A 21,879-nucleotide genomic window follows, 5' to 3' on the forward strand; every position below is an offset into this window, starting at 1 on the left:
GAGATGTAGGCTGGGCGTGCGCGGCGGGCGGCCGCGGGGGCTGCCGGGAGCGGGGCCGCGGGGGCTGCCGGGAGAGGTCGGGGCCGCGGGGGCGGCGCGAGGTGAGCGCGGGCGGCGGGGGGGGGCCGGGGGGAGGGGAGGGGGCGCCGTGACGGGAGGGGGGGGCCGGGGCGGGAGGGGGGGGGCCGGGGCGGGAGGGGGGGGGCCGCGGGGACCCGGCGGCGGGGGACGGCCCCGGGACGGCCCCGCCCGGGGCTGCCGAGCGCCTCCCCGCGCGGGCGGGGCCGGGGCCGGGGCCGCCGCCTGAGGGCCCCGGGGCCGCCCCGCCCCCCGCCGGCAGCCGTCGGGAGCGGCGCGACCCGTGAGTACAGCGGCACCGGCTGCTCCCGGCCCCCCCGCCGTGACCGGCGCTCCCGGGGTCCCGCCCGGCCCCACGCCGCCCTCCGCCCGCTGCGGCCCCGCGGGGCGGCCCCGGCCCCAGGCCCCGCTCCCCTCGGGCGGTGCGGGGGGACCCGGCCCGCGGCTGCGCGGGCTGGGGCCGAAAGCGCGAAGGCGCCACGCGGGGAGCGGCACCGTGCCGTGCGTGGGGAGCGTGCGTGTGGCACGAGGGGGCGGCTGCCGGCGGTCGCGGGGCTGGCTCGGTGCCGGCAGGGCGGAGGAGCCCGGCGGGACGGGCGGCAGCTCGGGCTCTGTCGGTGCCGGGGGGCTCCGGGCCTCAGCAGCCGGTTTGTGGCGGGCGGGGGGATCAGCGCGGGGCTGGGGGCGCGGTGCCCGCTGGAAACGCCCGTGTCAGCGGCTCGCGCTTGAGGACGACGCCGCGGCCCTGCTCGGGGCGGGGAGGGCTCCTCCCGTCGGGCCCGCGACCCGCGGTGGATGCCTGGTGGCTTAGGCGCGGCGCTCACAAAGCTGCCAGCTTTACAGAGCGGCCGGCCCTTGCGAGGCTGCTTTAATCCCGGGAAACCTGACCACGGGCTTCTTAAAAATGTGATTTGACTGAGTGCAGCAGGCTGCTGGCGGTGCCAGCACGTTATGCAACTGCTGCTCCCCGTGATGGGGAAGGAGAACGTCTGCAGGGGCTGTTTAGTTTATCCCGTTTCCCGGCCAGAGGACGTTTCTCCCTGCGCTAACCCACCTGTTTGGTTTTTTCTTCTCCTGCAAGCTGCTCTCAGGGTTGATCGAGGGGCTCCGTACCGGCTGTGGCACAGCGCGTCCTCCTCCAGGCAGGGCATGGCAGCGAGCACGGGCAGCGGCGGGGCGGCGGCGGCAGCGACCGGGGAGCCAGCTCACGCGGTGTCCCTGCTGCGGGGGCTGAGCGCGCTGCGAGCGGAGCGGAGCCTGCTGGACGTGACGGTGGTGGCGGGCGGGCGGGAGTTCGGGGCCCACCGCGCCGTGCTGGCCGCCGCCTCCGGCTACTTCCGCGCCATGTTCGGCGGGGCGCTGCGGGAGGCGCGGGCTGAGCGCGTGCGGCTGCACGGCGTGGAGCCCGAGTGCCTGGCGCGCCTCCTCGACTTTGCCTACACCGGCCGCGTGGGCGGGCTGGGCCCCGACATCGCCGAGCGCCTTCTGCGTGCCGCCGACCTGCTGCAGTTCCCCGCCGTCAAGGAGGCGTGCGGTGCCTGGCTGGCGCGCCAGCTGGAGCCCGCCAACGCGCTGGACATGCAGGACTTCGCCGAGGCCTTCGCCTGCCCCGCGCTGGCGGCCGCCGCGCACCGCTTCGTCCTGCGACACGTGAGCGAGCTGGGCGCCCAGCTGGAGCGGCTCCCGCTGCCGCGCCTGCTCTCCTACCTGCGCGATGATGGGCTCTGCATCCCCAAGGAGGAGGCCGCCTTCCAACTGGCGCTGCGCTGGGTGCGTGCCGATCCCGCCGCCCGCGCCCCGCTGTTGCCCCAGCTCCTGGCGCACGTCCGTCTGCCCTTTGTGCGCCGCTTCTACCTGCTGGCCCACGTGGAGGGTGAGCCGCTGGTGGCCCGCTGCCCGCCCTGTCTGCGCCTCCTCCGTGAGGCCCGCGACTTCCAGGCTGCCCGCCTCGACCGCCACGACCGCGGGCCCTGTGCCCGCATGCGGCCCCGGCCCTCCACCGGCCTCGCCGAGATCCTCGTCCTCGTCGGCGGCTGCGACCGCGACTGCGACGAGCTCGTCACTGTCGACTGCTACAACCCACGCACCGGCCACTGGCGCTACCTGGCCGAGTTCCCCGAGCACCTGGGCGGGGGTTACAGCGTCGCCGCGCTGGGCAACGACATCTACGTCACCGGTAAGTCACCGGCGAGGCACGCGGCGCACCGTGGGCGGGCTGTGGGCCGGCAGGGCCACCCCGAGGGCACCCCTGCTCCTGCAGCAGGCTGGGTGCTGCCGGCGGGTGGGGCACGGGCCAAGGCGTTCCAGGTCCTCCCCAGAGCGCTGCGAGGGCCTTTCCAGGGAATAAGCAAACATCGCTCACCAGAGCCCGCTCCCCGTGCAGCGCCTGCCTCCTGCGCTGCTTTCATTCCTCTGTCAGGAACGCGCCTGCTCCTGGAGGTGGAAAAACAGCAGGGCTCGTTGCCTGACGCTGAGCGCAGCCCGGGGCAGGAGGCGCACGTGGTCCGGAGCAGCCTGCTCGTTTCTGTCTCGGCCTTCGCTCTGGGTCGTTAACGGCTGTGCAGGCAGGAGGCTCGTAGGAAAACAGCCGCGTCTTCGAGTGGCGCTTAAGAAACAGCAGGCAAAAGCATGAGTCGGGAAAGCTTGTATGAAAACATCGCTGTCAGGACTCCCACCAAAATACTTGGGTTCTAGCGGTGAGTCTTGGCTTTGCACAGAGGAGCAAAGAGCCTGAAACGCTGCTCGGGCACAGTGTGGCTGCAGCCTGAAGACTCCAGGAGTTCAGAGACTCCTGGCGTTGGTGCTGGATGGGGATTTAGCAGCTGATCTCAATCTGGGAGGTATTTTGTTGTGACTAATACTTCTGAGTATGCAGACAGAAGTCCCAGAACTCGCGCTGGAGAAACTTTCTAACTGCTTGCTCTGGACGATAGGAGTGACATGAGAGGGGTTTTGAATTTCTGGCTGCCAAGCAAGTGTTTGGGTTCAGAGCCTGTGAATCACAAGCCAAGCACGTGCTTGAGGCAGCCGTCAGAAAGCCCCGGGTGCCTCAGGCTGCAGTGCAGCTGAGGCACTGAGGAGTGCAGGCAGGGTGTGTGCGTCACAGTGTCTCCCCCTGCATACGTCCTCCTGACGGTCCTCGGACGGTCCGCTGGGGCTGTCATTACTTCCTTAAAGGTGACACAGGAGTGTAAATTGGTTGTTAATCTGCATGTAGAGAGACTTTCTTTGAACTATATCCCTTAGCCAGTGGCAGTCCTGTGGTGGTCGTAATGATGTAGAACAAACACCTGGGAGCTCAGGTGCTGCACAACAACCTGCGCTGACTGCACGTTGTGCTATTAAAGATTTGAAGCGCAGGTCAGACGGAGGTCAGCAGAAAACTGTTCGTTCTCTAGCTGTTAGCAGGGAACGAGGTCAGATTTTAAGGCAGAGTTGTGAAAAGGAAAGACTAACGTGCAGTTAGTTTGTGTTAGCGCCTTTATGTCCCGTGGTAACCTTCCAGAGCAATTACAGGCAGCTCCGGGGGTGCTGTCTGCTGAGAGCCCCGTGCTTCGGCGAGGTCGCTGCTGGTGGAGGTGGTTCTGTGTAGTGTCAGTGTCGTTGCTCAGCCGGTCGGGAAGGCTGGAAGACTTCCGTGCTGCTAACGGGAGCAGCGCCTTGGCAGCTGGGTGCTGGTGAATGTGAATCTCTGCTATGTCACAGTAGCTTCTGGAGAACAGCGGAGCAGGGATTGCAAAACGGGAAAGAAAATGATTATTTGGAACAAGGGAGGATGCTTGTTTTGAGTCATTGCTGAATACTCGGGAGAAATTCTTGGCTTGCTGGGAAAGAAATAGTACAAAAGTTTGTTAAAGTCCTCTCGGTGCAAACTACTGTGGTCCCCTAAGTACAGAAATGTTTTCGTAACGTGTGGCTCTGGGAAGCAGAAAAGTGCATGTGGGTATTAAACAGGTGTAGCTGGAGGGCATAAAAAGAACTCGGTCCCGAGTCGAGCCCTCTCCTCCACCACCTTGTAGTGGCCCCCCTCCAAGGAATATGTTTTGGGAAACGACTCCTGAAATGTTGTGTGCTGTGCTGCAGGGGGGTCGGATGGGTCAAGGCTGTACGACTGCGTCTGGAGATACAACTCCAGTGTGAACGAGTGGACGGAGGTGTCCCCGATGCTGAAAGCCAGAGAGTACCACAGCTCCACGGTGCTGGACGGGCTGCTGTACGTCATCGCCTCCGACAGCACGGAGCGCTACGACCACTCGGTGGATAGCTGGGAGGCTCTGCAGCCCATGCTGTACCCCATGGACAACTGCTCCACCACCTCGTGCCGCGGCAAGCTGTTCGCCATCGGCTCTCTCTCTGGCAAGGAGTCCATGGTTATGCAGTGCTACGACCCCGACAGTGACCTCTGGTCCCTTGTCAACTGCGGCCACCTGCCTCCGTGGTCCTTCGCGCCCAAGACGGTGACTCTCAACGGGCTCATGTACTTCATAAGGTGAGCAGCGGCAGCGATCGCGTCCCTTCCGTCCCGCCCTGCTTCCGCACCAGGTAAACAGGGGTTTTCCCGGGGAAAGTGTCTGGATTTTACAAGTGGTCATATGAGATCACTGAGTCAAGAAAGCAAGGCAGTGCTTCCCCTGCTCCGCAAACTGCCACGCTTCCTTATTTTAGTTCTGCTGTAGCTGAACCTCAAAGATCTGTGCTTGAAGTCCTGTACAAATATCTGAATTTAAACCCAAGTGTTGGGAAATAGAGTTACAAATCTGGCTGATGTCGGTGGTTGTGCTTGGAATAGACTTCTCAGTTTTCTCGGCTTCTAGTTCAATCCCCCTCGTTGCTATAAATAAGTGAGTAAGCGCCAAGAAAACGTTGAACTGTAGCACAGCAGAGTGCATCCTCTGTCTCAGCAAAGATAGGAGGACTGAAGATGAAATGATTGGTCACTTTTTTTAAACGCCTGCCCAAACCTGGGACTTAATTACCCATCTGAAGCCATTCTAGTGGAGCAAACCCATCGGTTATCCACTTCATTAAAAATAAACTAAAGGCATGCTAGTGCCGAAGCATTTCATCCTGTTGTGTTGACTTTGAGCAAACATTGACTTCTGTGATGGCCTCCAGACGCTTTTCTGCTTTTTTCAGTCCCGCCTTGATCTTGCATAAAGCAGCAAGTTCTACCAAAGACCCTTTGTTTGTTCTGCTCCGGTTTGTTCTCACTCAGCTGAATGGCTTGGTTCCAGGCACTTGTTTGCAGACAGTAGTTTGAGTTTCTTGGTTTCCATCAAATACTGTCAGGGCGATTGAAGCTTCAGGATTTCTGATCATTTAAGCATCTGCGGGAGCTAATGAGGAAACTCCCTGGGTCACCATTTAGGTGCGTTAAATTGAAAGAACATAATTTCAGAGGCGAAATCAATGGAAATGGACATTCAGATTGATCAGCAGTTGAAGAATAAAATGGAATTTTCTACTTCGTAGCCTTTCAAATCCATCTGCAGCAGGACTGTCTTGGACTGACTGACAGCACTTCTCTGGCCACCCTGACCTTGTCCTCTTTGCATTCTTGTGTCAGCAACGTGCGTTTCTGTGTTACAAACATCCCTCACCTGTTGCTGTCGTGCTTGAATCTTGCAGTGGTGAGCGGGTAAAAGAAGCCTTGGGGGATTATGCTGCCCCGTTAGCTCTTCTGTTACAGTTCTCTGGCCTGTCTAAATTTGGTGTTGGCAAAAAAAAAACCCTCAAGCAGTAGGGATCCCGTTACTTTTAACTGCATAGAGGTTTAAGTCTCCAGAACAGCACTGGTTTTTCTTCCAGACTCTTAAGCACTTGGCGCCAAAGCCTATGAAACACAGGCTGGCAAAAAGTCAGTCTGTGAACACATCTACCATAGACGCAAACCCAAAACCAGACTAAGTTTGGGAAAGCTGAGCATTAGAGATGCTAATGCTCACTGAGCATTAGAGAAGCCCTCACGCGTTAATACGAGGTACAGGTGTGATGCCTGGGATTGCGTGTTGCATGTACAGAGCACAAAGGTCTGGGTGTTCCCTGGGGTTGAGCGTCACTGCTGGTACCTAAGAAGCCCGTACTGGAGGCTGGGCTTTACATTGAGACCAGAGCCTTCGTACAAGGGCTACTGAACTCAGGGCTCCGCAAGGAGAAGGTTTTGAGAACACAGAAGAGTAATTTTGTGTTATCTTCTGCAGAGATGACTCAGCTGAAGTGGATGTTTACAATCCAGTGAAGAATGAATGGGATAAAATCCCTGCCATGCTTCAGGTAGGATGTTCACCAACCTACTGGATGCTTTTCAGTTAAAAAATGGCTTAATTTACTTTTGGGAAGCAGGATTCTGGTTAGATTGTAACCCACTGAACACAGAGTGCATTTAAACATGTAAACATACGGTTACCTGGAAGGAGAAGTTCGCGTTGAGTGTCGGTGCCGGTTCCGCATCGCAGGGCTGTGCTAACGTGGGGGGAAGGCAGCAGCTGGTGAGCGCCGTGCCCCCTCTCACTTTACAGTAGGAAGACGTCTGCCTCCTTGGGCAAAACCCCCCTTCCTAATTGTGGTGCATATTCATTCTTCAATCGTAGGTTCACGTTGGGGGGAGCGTGGCCGTGCTAGGCGGGAAGCTCTACGTCTCTGGTGGCTATGATAACACGTTTGAACTCTCAGACGTCCTGGAAGCTTACGACCCCGAAACGCGAACGTGGAGCGTGGTGGGCCGACTCCCTGAGCCCATCTTCTGGCACGGCAGCGTCAGCATATTCCGACAGTTCATGCCGGAAACCACGCAGGAGGATGACAGCATCACGCTGGACAACACCATCAACTTGAACAGGCAGCGCCAGAACCTTCACAACCAGAACCTTAACGAGCTTCGTTAGCAGGGCAGCGCGCTGTCCCTGGCTCGATGCGAGTTCATTATCCAGAACCAGTGTTGCTTTGAGAGAAGACAGAGGCAAATTGGTGCTTGGAAACACATATACTGATCAGTAGAGGGAGTAAAAATTCTGAATGTTTGAAATGCTGTTGTAGAATCCTAGCTGGCAGAACACGAGGCCTCCGGGCACAGCGGTCCTCAGTCCTTCTCTGTGGAGGCAGAAGGCACAGCACTACTCACAGGGAAGATCTGAGAGGCAAACTCTGAAGAAAACAGTTGTGTTAAACATCACTGCAGCATCACGACTTACAGCTTTTGGTCAGATGCCTTTCACTTTGAGCTCCTTCACCCTGCAACGCTTTGTTTGTCACCAGATTCCTTTCTTCAGTTTCTTCCTATGGAGAGAAAAAAAGGAACAGAAGGAAATGGGCAGGACCGACCCCCCGATGGCCTGAGCCTCCTGCGGTGGGAGGGGTCTGTCCGGCAGGACTGTGGTCTGCACCCTGCCCCTCTGCTGTGTGCTTCAGAGGGAGACAGGCCTCTCGCACATCTGCCTCGGTGCGGTTAGAGGGGAAGAGACCTTCCTGAATGAGAGGTTACTGTGAGAGCGTAGCCCTTCCTGTCATGTCACCGTAGCCCTTGGCTCCTGTTCATGCCCTCGGAAAGAACGTGTCTGTATAGCAGGGATCTTAGAGAGTCTGGGTTACGAAGCTTCGCCTGTCCTGTTGTCTGAATTTAGTTCTTCGTGTATTTTGTTGTTTTTAAGTTTCGTCATTGAAACTTCTGCAGGTGTTTCTTTTCCTCTCCTTCCTAGAAGAACACTTTTTTTTTCTCAGAACACCTTTATTTATCTTTTAATCGTATTGTTACAACTAGGGTGCCTTCATTTCTGGTCACCCAAACTGCACTGTTCTTTAAAGGGAAAGGGAAAAGAGAATCCCCCTCAGCTGGCTTGTGGAGTGACTTCTAGGGCTCGTGGCTCGTGCCAGAGGCCCTCAGGGAGGAGCCTTCCTTCTCCTTTACTATTTTGACAGAATTTGTTCCTACGGGGTTGCCCAGCTTGGGGCTGAACATAGCAGAAAATGTCTGTGTGGCTTGTTCTGTGACTAGTTCTTGTGACTAACAGAATTTACTGTCAATTCTTCTGTAGCAGGCTATCAGCACGTGCTGTGTCGGGCAGGTAGGCCCTGTGTATCGAGGGCAAGTTCTTATTCCTTCACTGCTGTAAAAAAGCTAGGTTGGAATTCTGCTATTTTAGAAGAAAGAAAAAAAAGATTGCCTGGAAAGGTAAGCACAACTTCCCTAGAAGATTTGCCACAGACTTGTAGAAGAAAAGCTGGTGGTGTTTAGACACCATGGTGCAGAAATGCATTAGCTGGTGTGAGGCAACCTGCTGAACCCTCGGGGAGTTCTCGTGCCTGTCTCATCTTCACTTTGCAGAAGCTCTTGGAATCTGAGTAATTGGAAAATGCTGCTGAGGTCATTTGGCGAAGGTGTAGGAGTTAGCAAGAGTGTTGTGGATTGAAAGTTAGTTATTTTAGGGTTTTCTTTGTGTGTGTGTGTGTGGCACGTGTAAGATTTGCCTTTGTACTTGCTCAAGTGACCTAGGTAGCGTGAATTGTATTTCCTCAATATACCTTCAGCTGAAGAGAAGCTGCTTGCAGTTTACTTGTGGAATGTTTCTTGAAAAAGAAAACAGTTAAGATTGCAGTATGGCTCATCTGAAAATGGGCACTACTTCCAGGAAATTGTAGTGTAATAGTGGCTGAAATGGTGGCTAGATTTGCTCTTTTTTCTGCCTTTGGTTTTTAACCAATAGGAAAAAAAAAAAAGGAAAGCCCGTCTACTTGGGTTGCATGCCTTCTGGCTTGCCGTTGAGTGCATCAGAACCCTATCTCTCTAAAGTCAACACGTTCACAGCTTTAAAAATCTGTTTTGCCTTGAATACTATTTTATGCTAAGCTACTTAGCTGTGAAACTTGAGAAAGCTGTTTATGAAGCTTGGGCTTTGCTCAAAGTCTGAAACTTTGACAGTGCCTTGAAACTGCCGCCCGCGGCAGAGGATCCATGGCGAGGCGGGAGCAGCAGGGGTCCCCCGGGCGCAGCAGGCTCTCGTTGCTGGTTTTGTCTTAAGGCGCAGGGAAGTGCGGTCGCACGAGCCGCTGGTGGAGCTTTCCTCCTCGTGGCACAGTGGGGCTGGGGCGAGGGCTGTGCTTTGGCGGTCCCTGTTGGGTGGAGGAGCCAGACAGGACACACGGGAGCCAGCAGCTCAGGGCCCACCCTCCGTTTCTGGGAGAATCGCCGCGTCCCGCTGTGCTGAGCCAGCACACCAAAGCCACCTGTCCGCACAGCACTTCGTGTGTGGGGAGAAAGAGCGGCGGCTGCGACGTGGTGTTGCTCGAGAGACCTGCACAAGTGTGAAGACCCCGAGCTGCCCGTGTGCGCTGTACGGCTGAACTTGTGTTGCAGACTGAAGTATTTATGCTGAACTATAACTAGTACGTACGCTATATCTCATACTGTAGTGCTCACTGCTGGACCTGCCACCCTGAAATTACCAAACCAGCTAAACAATTATGGATTCGTATTTATTTTTTGTAAAATCCATTGTGTCCAAATCTTTGAGTACTGTTTAAATACCATCCTTTGAAACAAAGGCATTTTACATTTACAGATAATGTATTTTTATTCTCATAATTTGTTTTTAAATTTACTTGCAACAGTCAAGTTAAATAAAACGTTACATAAATCTCTATGTTTTTCAATAGAAAAATTACTAGAACAAGTTTTTGCTGAGATGTTTCTCATTCTAGGCCTGAGGTGCATTTAACGGGAGAGCTGCCTGCTGGGTGAGTAGAAAAAGGAAAGGGGACTCGGGGTGGGTGGGACATGAATCTTTGTGTGTGCTCAGTTTTCAAGTACAATATTCCACTGCCACCCTGCAGGAATACTCGGGAAATGGCTTTCAATGTGACAGCAACCCTGGACTGTGTTATTTCAGAAAATTATTACTTACAAGTATAAATCCCCACATCTAAAAACGGGAGCTTAGAGAATCACCCACTTCCTTGAGCTAATCCTACTGTTTCAAGCTGAGTAACAGCTAAATTAGCTGAATGGTGAGAAGATACAAGATCACACCATGCCTTTAATGTAGTAAAGAAACAGTAATAAGTAGCAGAAGCTTGACAGAACCAAGTAGAAATAAGGCACAAATTTAATTGAGGACACAGTCCTTTCAGCACACATTTAAGGAAAGGGGCAGTCACACACTCTTCCGGAAGGTAAACTTTAATCATGAGCATTCAGACTCAAACGTAGAACTAATGGAGCAAGGTAAGAGCTAGCACTGTAGAAATGGGAGGTGAGCCAGCTATCCCTTCTGGTCACGAATGAGAGCTCATTAAAAAGCAATTCACAGTATTACACGTATGGAGTTGTCAATCACATCCCATCTCATACAATGTATGTACATTTAAGTAGTCATTCCGAGTAGCTTCATACTTCTTAATTTGATACCCAATTATCACTTCATTAGAAACTTTCCCTGTGACCTGGGGGTAGGATCTTTAAACAGGAGGAGGGAGAGGGGCTGGATGTAGGACTTGAAGCCCCTGGAGGCTGAAAAGAACAAGTGTAGCAGAGTCACTCCAGCCTAACACTTTATTGTGTTTGGTAGGAAGGATGCGTGCAGTCGCGCTATGTTTCACAGTCATCAGGAATTGCTGTTGTTATTATTAGTGACTGCTCTATCACATCCGCCGTAGAGAAGTTCTCGTTTGAACAGAGTCTCTGCACAGGGATCTCCTCAGGCAGGGAGCCGTGGGACAGGGACTCCACAATGACCTCGGCTGAGCCCACCTCCAGCTCCTGGGGCGGCTGCAGGGCCACCACCACCGCCTTCTCGTCCTCGATGATCAGGTTTCGCAGCTTCCGCTGCCGGGGGTTGTAGTTCTCCACGCGGTCGTGAATCTCCATGTGGCGCCTCAAGTGAGCCTGTGAAACAGAAAGGACTGACCTGGTGAGGGCCAGCTCACCCACAGGGCGCCGTGCTTCTCTTGGGGGGGGGGGAAAGGGGCACAGCAAAACTCTCCCACCCCATGGGCCTGCCAGGTCTGTGAGGGGCCTTGCTCAACCACCACACCCTCCTGTGCTGCCAGCACTGCCCAAAGCCCCAAGAGCACACAGCTCTCCCTCAAGTGGGGTGCACGCTTCCCGAAAAAGCCTTCTTACAAAGTGGGAATCTGCTTGTGTCACTGCAGAGGAGCAACCCCTGACGTGCGTGCCCTGATCAGGCACGCAGAGTGTCACAGATGTCCCTAGAACCAGGACGTCCCACCTGCCGCGTGAACTTGTAGCCGCACTCGGTGCACTCGAACTTCCTCACTCCCTTGTGCCTGCGGACGTGGACACGCAGCTGCTCAATCGCTGGGAAGAGAAGGAAGCAGCAGTTCAGGGCGGCCCTGCCAGCAGCACGTGCCAGCAGAGCAGCTGCAGGCATGCGGTGTGAAGCACTGCTGCAGCAGCGCCACACAGCAGTGCCATCTCGAGACACGGAAGGAGCGCGGCCCGTGACAGATGCGCCAAAGCACACCTCTAAGCACGAGGTACCTTTGAACGTTTTCCCACAGATCTGGCAGAAGTGGGGCCTCCCCTCCTGGTGCCGGCTGGCGATGTGCCTCAGGAGGGGCCCCTTCTCCGTGAACCTCTGGTCGCAGAACTCACAGCTAAAGGGGCGCTCCCCTGTGTGGGTCCGGTTGTGCTTGTCCAGGCTTGCTGCCGTGAGCAGGGGAAGAGAGAGCTGGAGGTCAGCAGTCCACTGGGTGTCCCCATCCAGGCACAGGCGCAGGCTACACTGTGGTGAGACCACGTATGCTCTGTGCCAGGCTAGTTATGAATGCTTAAAAGGGGCATAAGCAGCAGTTTGCTAGTCTAAGCTAACCATTACTGTGGAAAATTCACCACTGTCTTCCCCTTTTTGTGCTGTGGGAGTAAGAAAAATACAGGCAATACTCCTTCCTGAAGCATTATCCCACGCACACAAGAGCATGCTTTGTTCTGGAGGGGAAGCAGAGGTTTCTCAGCACAGCTGCTTCCAGAAGTCCCAGATACCTGCAGGAGCGTGGTGCTCAGCACTGCAAACCCCAAGGCGGCTGCTGTGAGGTAGGACTGGGGCCGCAGGGACGCAGTGCTGTGTGCCCAGGGGGTACCTTGTGTCCTGAAGGTCTTGCCGCAGAGGTGGCACTGGAAGGGCTTCTCACCGGTGTGCGTGCGCAGGTGCATGTTGAGGTTGGCTTTCTGTGTGAAGGCGTGATGGCAGAACTCACAAACATAGGGGCGCTCGTTCCTGCGGGCAGGGGACACACAGCTGAGCCCTCCGAGGCAGGCCCCAGCTGGAGTACGGTCACCTTTACCTCTGCCTTTGACTTCGGTCCCTGAAGGTAGCTGTCACAACTCTCAGAGCACTGTAATTGAATCCCACTTCAGCCCATCTCAAACTAAACTATTTTGGAGGCCCGCAAATTCTCTCCTGCAAGCACAGGCTCCTGAAGTGCAGAGCTGGTGCCTCCTGCTCCTCAGGCATCATAACCAGCCCAGGGAACAACACCAAGGGCAAGTGTGGAGAGCAGCTGCTGATGCACGCTCGTCCCTTTGAGAACAGGAACGAGCCAGGCAGCAGGACAGCTGATGGGCTTCAGTCATCACCTGTATTAATTACTACAGTCACACACTCGGAGGAAGTGCAGACAGTACGGACTTCTTTTAGAAGAAAGCAGGACTGAAGGTTGGCCCCTTACCAAATTTCTGGCAGGACCTGCAGCACACCGCCTCCAGGAAAGCTGGAGGAGGGTGGCAAGCACCACTAACGCACCTTGCAGACGCTGCGGGAGGCTCCCCAGCACCCACCCAGCTGGGGCCTCGGGGGCAGGAGTTCAGTGGTGGCACACAGGAAGGAACGGGTCATGTCATACCTGTGCTTGGCCTTGATGTGCATCTGCAAGCCGTTGCGACTTGAGGCTCTGTGTCCGCACTCCTCACAGACAAACAGCTTCTCTCCCCGGTGCTTGAACGCCTCGTGCAAACGTAGCTCTGTCCGAGACAGAAAGCACTTGGAGCAAGTCGAACACTGCAAGTCCACAGGAGAGCTCAGGGTTAGGCAGCTTGCCCACACGCAGCTCACAGCTCCGCATCCAGAACAGACCCGCTCCCCTCCCAGCACCAAGCGTGCCGTGCACGACACATCCCACTGTGTGTTGGGGCCCTCCCTGCAGCTGTTGCAGCAACCCCAGCTGAGATGCCTAATGGGATGAGACAGCCTGCCGAAAGTGAAACGCTGGTCAGTACTTGGGTCTATCAGCCAAGAAAGCCACGAGGGTTGCTCCTTTACCCACCCCCACCCCCCCAAAAAAAAACAAAACAAAACATTTCCACTTCGTAACTCCCTGCCTCACTTAGCAGAGCCAGAGCGGACAATGGGCACCGTTCTCTAACCTGGGCCTAACTGCAGGGTGATCCCCTCACAACCTCTACAGTACTCCTACTGCAGGGAACGCATTAAGAAGCACCGCCTCCACTCGCTCCACCTTGTGCCAGCTTGCTCCCCTTACCGCGTGGGGCTTTGGGGCGCCATGCAACTTTATCATGTGGCTCTGCAGGTCCTTCTTCTGCATGAACTGCTGCGCACAGGAGGAGCACTGCAAGACAAGAGCAGAGTTAGCTTCCAGCCACCTCCTGAGCGGTGACTGCGGTGGGATGGGTTCTGGTGCAGAACACAAATCTGCGGGTAAGGCTGCAGAAACCTAAGGAGCAGGGCCACAGGAGAAGCTGCCTGGCTCCAGCGCGCCCCGAAAGCCTGCACCAGCTCAGAGATGGGAACGCGCCTGCTGCTGCTCGAGACAACTGACGGCTGACAGGGAAGGGACCCGGTGATCAGGTCAGGGACGAGGGGAAAGGCAGGCGCTGGCGAGAAAAGCCATCCCCATGCAGAGCCACGGGCCATGGCCCGCATACACAGCGAAGTCACTGCTGCGACACAACCCCCAGTGCAGCACCTGCCGGCAGGGCCAGGCTGCCCAGAATAGAAAGGCACGCCTGCTCCGGCTCCCTCCAGCACCAAGCTGCAGCAGCTATTCAAAGGAATGCCAGAGGCAGGCGCTGCTGACCTTATAGGGCATCTCCCCGGTGTGCGACACCATGTGCAGCCGCAGCTCCATCCGCCTCTTGAATACCTCTTGGCAGACCGAGCACGTGAAAACCTGCAAGGGACAGGGAAAGCATCAGCTTCTGCACAGGCCAGGAAAGAATGAGGCTGAGTCAGACACAAAGCCAGCAGCCAGCCCAGCGAGTCAGACCCCTGGTTGCCATTGCGGCACCATGCCTCGGTTTTGTGCTTAACCCGCCCTCTGGGAACACAAACTTTCTGCAGTGCAAAGAGTATTCTCATATGCTTGAAAAAAATGCAAAAGCCACTAAAATACCAGGTTATGGTGAAGTGGCGTACCACGAACAGAAGCTGCTGCCATCCTCACCCAGAGTGGACTTTCACGATGCTCTGGGGAACCCACGTGCAGCACATGTGCTGCACGGTAGCAAGAAGATCAGGTTTTGTTCAGCAGCTGAGAGTGATTTGGACTGCAGCTGGACAGGCTCAAATTCTGCTTCTGCAAAGCAGCACCTGCTCCAGCAGCAGCCACCTCCTGCCCTCTAAGAGACCGGTGCAGCTTCAGGGGCGTACCTGCTCAGATCGGTTCATGCAGTTTCTGGCTTCGTGTTCTAGGAGATTTTCTTTTCTGAAATAACATTTACCACACTTGGAACACTCAAAGGGCTTCTCTCCAGTGTGTTTCCTGGGGACACACAAACAAAGAGCCTCTGTTACTGCCGGTCCGACAGCAGAGCTCTGCTCCCCTGGCCTGGGTTAGGAAGAGGCTGCACAAGATCGAGCTGCGCTTGCGGGTCTGTGGGCTCCGGCATTTGTGCTCAACAAGGAGACTGGCAAGAAATCCGCTTGTTGCCACCGCTGCCCCACAGCTGCAGGCCTCACCAGCTGCCTCTGTTTCGGTGTCTGAAGCAGCTGCTTGTGCGTGGGGAGGGCTGAACAACAAAGCTCTTACAGCCTCCCGCAGTGCCAGCACTCACACAGCCATCTCCAGGGGCTGGAGAGCACCCTCGGAAAGCCTCCTGTTACCCGTTTTGCTGATCCTGCGGCACCCAAAAGCACCAGCACGCCAGAGCACGCTCTGACCGCTCTGACCAGCACCCTGCTTGTTGCAGGTGCAGCCCCCACAGCCCGCGTCGGTTCCCCCAAACACGAATTTTGGAAGCCCAGGAGTTGACAGCTTAATGTACGGACTCTTGCCTGAAGCCGCAGGAGTTGGCAGCTCCTCTGCGCCTTCACCATCATCCACCCGCAGCCATCGGGTCCCCTGGAAGGGCTCCTAAGCACCTTTGCCCTGTGCTTTCTGAGCTGCGCAGGATCAGGCCCTTGGCAGCAGAAGCCTGGGGCAGCCGCGGGGGTTTTAACCGCAGCGTTTCGGTCGTGTGCGAATCCCACCCGTGTCTGGAGGACACGCGCAGCCCGGGGTCTCGGCAGGGCCGGGGGACACGCAGCTCCCCACGGGGCAGGGACCTCACGGGACCTCACGCGTCAGCCCGGGGGCAGCCGGGGCGCCCCGTCCCGCAGCGAGTTCACCCCACCGCACCCCGGGGAAGCGCCCGCGGGGCCGGGCGGTGCCGGCGCCCCCCGAGCCCCCCCCGAGCCCCGCGCGCACGGAAGGAAGCAGAGCCACGGCGGAGCGTTCACCTGTTGTGCACCTTCAGGTAGTATTTGCTGAGGAACGTTTTGTGGCACGTGGGGCACTCGGCCGGCGCCGCGGTGCCCTTCCTGCTCCCCGCCAGCCCCGCCTCGGGCACCGCCGCCGCCGCCGCCGCCCCCGCGGGGGGCTTCTTCTTGCCGCGCGGGGCCTTCCTCCCGGGGAGCGCCTCGCCGCCGCCGCGCCCCTGCCCGCCGCCCGCCGCCGCCGCCGCCGCCGCGGGGGAGGCCTGCGGGGGAACGCCGGCGGTCAGGGCGCCTCCCGCGGCCGCCCCGCTCCCCGCGGTCCCCTCACGCACCGCCTCGCCGCCGGGCTCGGGGGGCGCCGCGGCCGCGCCGTCCGCTCGTCGCGGGGGCGGCGCCGGGGGCGCGGCGGGGCCGGTGCCGGTCGGCGGCGGGGCGGAAGGCCCGGCACAGCGCCACGGCGTCGGGCACGCCCAGCTGCTCGGCGGCCGCCAGCAGGCGCGCGCGGTTGTGCGCCGTGAGCGCCAGGCGGCCGGTGTAGAAGAAGTCGAGCAGCAGCTGGAAGGTGTCGGCCAGGCCCTCGGGCAGCGGCACCGGCCCCGCGCCGCCGCCGCCGCCCACGCCGCGGAAGAAGCGCGAGCAGCTGGCGAGCACCGGCCAGTGCGCGCGGAACTGGCGGCCGCCCACGCCCAGCGTGGCGTCGCAGAACTGCCCCGCGGCGCGCTGCCGGTTCAGCTCGCGCAGCACCCGCACGCTGTGCGCCGCCGCCGCGCCCGCCATGGCCGCGCCGCCGCCGGGGCCCGCGCGCCGCCGCCGGGCCGGGCCGGGGCGGGGCGGGGCGGGGCGGACGTGACGCGGGGCGGGGCGGGGCGGGGCGGGGCGGTCAGCGGGCGGCGCGGCGCCGCGCGTAGCTGCCGATGGCGCCGCGGAAGTGCGCGGCCGTGTTGAGGCGCGGGCGCAGCAGCAGGGCGAGGGCGCGCGGCACGAAGTACCCGGCCAGCGGCGGCGCCAGCGTGCCCAGCGCGCCCAGCACGGCCGCCGCCGCCGCCGAGCGGCCGCGGAAGGCGCCCTGCGTGCAGAGCGCGGCGGCGGCGCAGGCGAGGTGCAGCAGCAGGCCGCAGGTCAGGCAGCGCGCCTCGTTGTAGCCGGCGGGCAGGTCCTTGCCCGCGTAGCTCAGCGCGAAGCAGCCGCCGCTCAGCGCCACGTTGAAGGCCGCGGCCGCGGCGCCCGCCGCGCCGCCCCCGCCGCACTCGAGCGCCGGGCGCTCCGCCGCCGCGTCGCGGCGCCCGCGCGGCCCCGGGGGGGCGGTGACCGCCGCCGCCAGGCACAGCGACGCCTGCGCCGCCGCGCCGGCCGCGATGAGGAGCGCCGGGGCGCCGCGCCGCAGGCAGGCCCGGCGGAGCCGCGGGCAGCGGCCGCGCAGCTTGAAGATGGCGACGAGCCGCAGGCAGCGCGTGGCCACGCTCGAGAGGAAGACGGCGAAGCTGACGGCGAAGAGCGGGAGGCGCAGCAGGCAGCAGGGCCGCGTGGGCGCCCCGAAGTAGCAGAGGAGGCTGCCGCAGGCGCAGGCCAGGGAGCCCAGCATGAGGAAGCAGAGCCGCCCGCCCGCCGCCCTGACCACCGGCGTGGAGGCGTGCCGGGCGAAGAGCGCGGCCAGCGCGGCCAGGAGCAGCAGGAGCAGCGCGACGGGGGTCAGCAGCGCCCAGGAGAGCGGCTCGGCCCAGGACAGGAACTCCACGGTGCGGTTGAAGCAAACCTCGCTGCTCGCCGGGGACCACTCGTCCGCCCCGCAGGCCTGGCAGGCGTAGAGGTCTGGAGGAGACACGCGCCCGGACAGCGGCTGAGCCGCGCTGCGCGCCACGGGCCCCGGTAAGTGACCTGCCCTGGGGGAGCACCCTGACCTCGCGGTGCCCCGCACCCCCGGCTGCCTGCTAGAGCTGCCCTCCCCTCCGGTCCCGCTCCTTCCCCTCAGGTGCTTCTGAGCCTGCAGGAGCAGCGAGGGCTCTTTTCCCAAAAGCTCCCCCAGAGGACTTCCCAAAAGTCCGCTGCCAGGTGGGACAAGGCTTAGGGGAGCACGGGCTGCAGGAGGGGAAGGGGCTCCTGCACGCAGCAGTGACCTGCCGAGGCAGGGAAGGGTCTGCAGCAGCTCTCCTGCAGGCCTGGCCACAGGATGAGGAATGCAGATTGGGGTCTTTAGGGGTTCCCTGCTCCCACTGTTAGTCAGAGCTGGCCATTTCTGTCACCCTCAGTGCAAATGCAGACTAAGGCTGCCCAGGGACCAGGAGCACGTGCTGGCAAGTGGTTTATCATGGTGGCTAACGAGGCAGGGCATCCCTGCTGCCGGTCCCAGGAAGGGAACATTTCCATACGCCCTGAGGATGTGGGAGCTGCTGGTGACCACAATGGTGAGTGCAATCCAGGGCACAAAGGCAACACCGGGCTCAATTTCCCTCCTGGAGGATGCGGTGCAGGAAACAGCTGTCAAGCCAGGTGTCCCTTGTTCCCTTTCTGCAAAGGAAGGGGCTCTGCTGGCACTGTCCCCGCTAGTTATTTATTTGACTGTGCTGGACAACCTGTTGGCAGCATCCCCCGGAAAGCATGGGGCTGAGAGCAGGGTGTAGGCTTTGCATACCCACAAGTAAGCAAACAGGGAAGTCAGACTGACCGCATTTAGGTGAGCTCAGAGGTTTTTACTGGCCACATGGAGGAAAAAAGATTGATAGAAAAGAGGGGTAAAGAGCATGAGAGAAAAGAGGTAGCTGCTGGGGCTGGGGGCAGGAGAAGGGTAAGACAGCAGCAAGGAGGTGATGAGATGAGGAGGAAGGGTGCGGGTAGAGGAGCTGAGCAGGAAGGGGAGGCAGAAACTGCCAAGAGAGTTTACTGACCCGTTCTGTTCAGGAAGGTCCCTGCTGGACAGGCCATGCAGCTGAAGCAACACCTGTGGCGGTTCTGCTGCAGCCTCTTCTCCCCAGCGGCACAGGGCTGGGAGCACATGGAGATGGGAGCCTGCGGGGAGCACAGCGGCGATCAGGCAGGTGGAGGCACCTGCTGGGCAGTGTGAACGGGGCAGGCAAGAGGACAGACAGCAGCCCAGGACGGGCAGCCACCGGGCAGCTTGCTGTTGTCCTTTTTCCAGAGATAGTGGGAAAATTAGGTTGTTTGAAGGTAAAAGTAGGAGTTGGGAGCCTTTTAGCACATACCCTGCTTATTTTCTGGAAGGATGAAAGGCACTACTAAGAACGCGAATCGCCCCCTGTACCCTCCCTGCATACTGCCTCCATCTGCCCTTATATTTGTCCTGTAATGGAAAAATACCCAGGAACTGGTGTTGGGATGTAATTAGCTTGCCAGTACACAATAAACAAGATGTGGATGCAGAACGGTACCTGGTGATCTTTTGTATGCCACAGGATTTTGCTGCGGTTAAGGAGCAGCCTGTCAGGGTTCACAGTGAAAGTTCCGACCACATCAAAAGCCCAGCTCAGGCCGCTCCAATTCCACATGATGATGTCGTAACCTTTATGAATGTTCCCATTGGCATCAAAACAGATCTGGCTGTTGTGCAGGCTGAAGTTTACCTGCTTGATTTTTTGTAGGAGCTGTAAAACAAGAGTAAGAGCAGAGTTGATCCTGATGACAAGATTCCCACTGAGGAGAGTCTTGTCAGCAGAGAGAGATGTACTGGAGGTCACCTGCTCCGCTCTGCCTCCTCTCAAATATTCCCCAACAACCAGCATGCCTCCAGTGGCAGACAGTCTCTTCCAGGTTTCTTAAAGGGGCTAGTGGCTGAGAAACAGGAATGATCTAAAGTGCAGGTCTGCACTCAGGCTGCTTTGCCTGTCACAAGCAGCTGAAGCCCACAAGGCAGCAACCGTGTAGTGACCAGAGAGAGGGAAGGCTGAAAGCAGTCTCACACGGCTAGAGACATCAGTTAAGGGAGAGCCTTTGCAAGAGGATCTGTGCCTGTCCCACGTGGCCAGAGACCAAGAGACTTACAGCCATGAGCAGTGCAGGGGACTCAAGAGTCCCAAGTGCTGTCATAGTGCCTTAGCTGCCAGAACAGCCCTGCTGTCTTCTGCTTGGAGATGAGCCTCCCACGCTGATGGAAAACCCCTGAGCACAGGGGGAAAATCCACACTGCAGGGGGAAGAAGATCCTTCTTCACCTTGCTCTTACCTGCCAGGGATAGACTCTGTCTTTGCTGCACACCCCCGAGGCACAGCCCAGCAGGTCATGGAGACCGTGGGCCACTGCGTACACAGCTGAGTACACGTTGTTAGAGGCCTGAGCGTCGTATATGTTGGGGGCAGTGGCGAGCAGGTGGCATCCTGGGCACTGCTGGGTGCAGTTCGGCCAGGTACTCTCGCTGCTGCTACTTCTGTTTTCCCCACCTGCCCCCGTGCTGCCAGCACTTTCAGACGCAGCGCGTTCTTCTGCATATTTCCAAGATTCAAGGCGTTCCAGCATTGTAGACTCTGCCTGCTCAACTGACATCCCAATCACAGAGCCGATATTTTGGATGCCAGGCACTTGCCAGATGTTTTGGGCCAAAGACCAGTCTTCAGAGGCCACCCACACCATGCCTGTGATGTTCTTCTGCACCACCACCTCAAAGAAAGGCCGGGCACTGTTTATGTTGGAGAAGACAACAGTGACATTGACCCTGATGTCCATGAGGATTCCGACCAGCCTGTGGAGCTCTGGGCTGCTGGCGTCCTTGTTCGTGGGGATGATGCCTCGGTAGGCAACACACACGTCACTTGCGACCAGCAGATCATAGAGGGCATTTAGCCCATCCCTGCCGTAGGCGTTGTCACTGCCCAGCAGAGCAACCCAAGTCCACTTGAAGCTTTGCAGCAGCAGTGCAATGGCTTTCACTTGCTGCTCATCGCTGGGGATGGTGCGCAAGAACGAGGGGTAGAACCGCTTCAGGCTCAGTTTCTCCAAGGAGGCTTCATAACTGATCTGCAAAGGAAGCCAGGAGAAGGGGTTGCCCTCCCCAGGCAGTGACACACAAGGAGGATCTGCTGCTGTGGTAGGGGGAATCTCCACGAGCAGCAGGTCTTTTGAAGGGAGTTAGAGCTGGGGAGGCAGCAGGCCTGGAAAATGTTCTGCCATGCACTGCCACAAGAGAAGCCCCTGAAAGCCAGGGAGCTGGGCATGGTTCCTGCCTGTCAGCTCTTCGTGCCCAGCCAATGCTGCAGCCAGGTCCTGCGGGGGCAGAGGGGCTGCACTGGCAGCTGAGGTTGTTCCTCTGCCCATCTCCTCCTCAGCCCCAAGCCCACTTCTCCCTCACACCATCAGCACTCTGGAGCTCTTTCCTTTGGCTACTACAGACACCCCCCCGCAGCACTTGTTGCTGCTGCGAGGGAGCAAAGCTCACCTCTGGCACAAGGAAGACGCCCAGGATAGCGGCCGTGGTGAGGGCCAGCTGGGTGCTGTCAGGCCCAATGACAGCCACAGCCGTGGGCTCGTAGTGCTGGAAGGCGTGGAGCATCTCAATGTCGTGTCGCCCCTTCTGGACGAGGGCGCGCAGCGTCGCGTATATGTTGGCAGACTCGGAGCAGGTGTCGTAGATCTCGTAGCCCAAGGTGACGTTGGGGAGGAGGGAGCTGGAGTTGTTTATCTCCTCCAGGGCGAACCGCATGGTCTGGAAGAGTTGGTAGCCGTGGCTCTTGAAGGCAGCAGCACTGCGCAAACACAAACGTATTCTTGTACCCCGCGTACCGGAGGCGAGCCGCCCCGTGTCACCGTGCCTGTGCCCTGCGAGCGGCCGGGGCGCACGGAGCAGCGGGAGGGGACGCGGCCGCGCGGCGGGCTGCCAGCGGAGCACCGCGGGGCTCACCGCGGGGCTCCGAGCCCCGTTCGCCGCCGCCGCCTGCCCCCGGGACCCCCCCGGGCACTCACTCGTCGCAGTCGTCCACGAGCGGGCGGGCGGCGACCCGCGGCGCGAGCCCGTGGAGCTGGAAGAGCCCGGCCAGGCGGTAGTCGCCGTCGCGGCTGAAGAAGGCGGCGGCGGCGCCGAGGCAGGCTCCGAGGCAGAGCAGCGCGGGCGGGCGCATGGCGGGGCGGGGGCGCTGCCGGGCCCGGGCGGCGCCTCTTAAGGGCGCGGGGCGGGCGGGGCGGGGCGCGGCTCTCGCGAGAG

The 21,879-nt window shown here is 59.0% G+C and overlaps 3 protein-coding genes across 5 annotated transcripts; 1 reads left to right on the forward strand and 2 right to left on the reverse strand.

Moving 5' to 3' along the window:
• Nucleotides 1-53: 53 nt before the first annotated feature.
• KLHL21 (kelch like family member 21) lies at nt 54-9,709 on the forward strand. Of its 3 annotated transcripts, none has more exons than XM_050714843.1 (5): nt 54-101; nt 1,160-2,254; nt 4,162-4,567; nt 6,279-6,351; nt 6,669-9,709. In XM_050714843.1, the coding sequence occupies exons 2-5, from the start codon at nt 1,228-1,230 to the stop codon at nt 6,960-6,962; spliced, it is 1,800 nt and encodes a 599-aa protein (XP_050570800.1). In that variant the 5' UTR covers nt 54-101; nt 1,160-1,227; the 3' UTR covers nt 6,963-9,709. The 3 variants fall into 3 exon arrangements, with proteins under 3 accessions (XP_050570800.1, XP_050570801.1, XP_035413698.1); XM_050714844.1 differs by lacking the exon at nt 54-101 and adding an exon at nt 313-361 and having other exon boundaries at nt 1,170-2,254; XM_035557805.2 differs by lacking the exon at nt 54-101 and having other exon boundaries at nt 668-2,254.
• A 448-nt stretch (nt 9,710-10,157) lies between these two features.
• Nucleotides 10,158-16,514, reverse strand: ZBTB48 (zinc finger and BTB domain containing 48). Its single transcript, XM_035557804.1, is given in 10 exon segments — nt 10,158-10,954; nt 11,298-11,386; nt 11,570-11,734; nt 12,169-12,305; nt 12,931-13,085; nt 13,567-13,653; nt 14,122-14,214; nt 14,694-14,805; nt 15,762-16,102; nt 16,104-16,514. Coding segments are annotated over 10 exon segments (1,887 nt in total). The 3' UTR covers nt 10,158-10,657.
• Nucleotides 16,515-16,617: 103 nt separating this feature from the next.
• On the reverse strand, nt 16,618-21,796 carry TAS1R1 (taste 1 receptor member 1). The gene is made up of 6 exons (XM_050714974.1): nt 21,642-21,796; nt 21,118-21,424; nt 19,911-20,699; nt 19,121-19,333; nt 18,620-18,740; nt 16,618-17,546 (listed from the first exon to the last, which is right to left on the reverse strand). Exons 1-6 carry the CDS (start codon nt 21,794-21,796, stop codon nt 16,618-16,620), a joined length of 2,514 nt encoding a protein of 837 aa, XP_050570931.1.
• Between the last annotated feature and the right edge of the window lie 83 nt (nt 21,797-21,879).

The sequence above is a fragment of the Cygnus atratus genome, chromosome 21 (genome assembly GCF_013377495.2).
Source record: "Cygnus atratus isolate AKBS03 ecotype Queensland, Australia chromosome 21, CAtr_DNAZoo_HiC_assembly, whole genome shotgun sequence".
In the NCBI taxonomy this organism is placed as follows: Eukaryota; Metazoa; Chordata; class Aves; order Anseriformes; family Anatidae; genus Cygnus; species Cygnus atratus.

Bases quoted from the DNA above. Each gene is read 5' to 3' on its own strand.
- KLHL21 (XM_035557805.2), top strand. From the start codon at position 1,030: ATGCAACTGCTGCTCCCCGTGATGGGGAAGGAGAACGTCTGCAGGGGC. The intron at 2,255-4,161 runs GTAAGTCACCGG...GCTGTGCTGCAG, and splicing joins CAACGACATCTACGTCACCG to GGGGGTCGGATGGGTCAAGG. The intron at 4,568-6,278 runs GTGAGCAGCGGC...TATCTTCTGCAG, and splicing joins GGGCTCATGTACTTCATAAG to AGATGACTCAGCTGAAGTGG.
- TAS1R1 (XM_050714974.1), bottom strand. From the start codon at position 21,796: ATGCGCCCGCCCGCGCTGCTCTGCCTCGGAGCCTGCCTCGGCGCCGCC. The intron at 20,700-21,117 runs GTGAGCTTTGCT...CTTCCTTTGCAG, and splicing joins GCGTCTTCCTTGTGCCAGAG to ATCAGTTATGAAGCCTCCTT. The intron at 18,741-19,120 runs GTACCGTTCTGC...TGCTCCCCGCAG, and splicing joins GGCATACAAAAGATCACCAG to GCTCCCATCTCCATGTGCTC.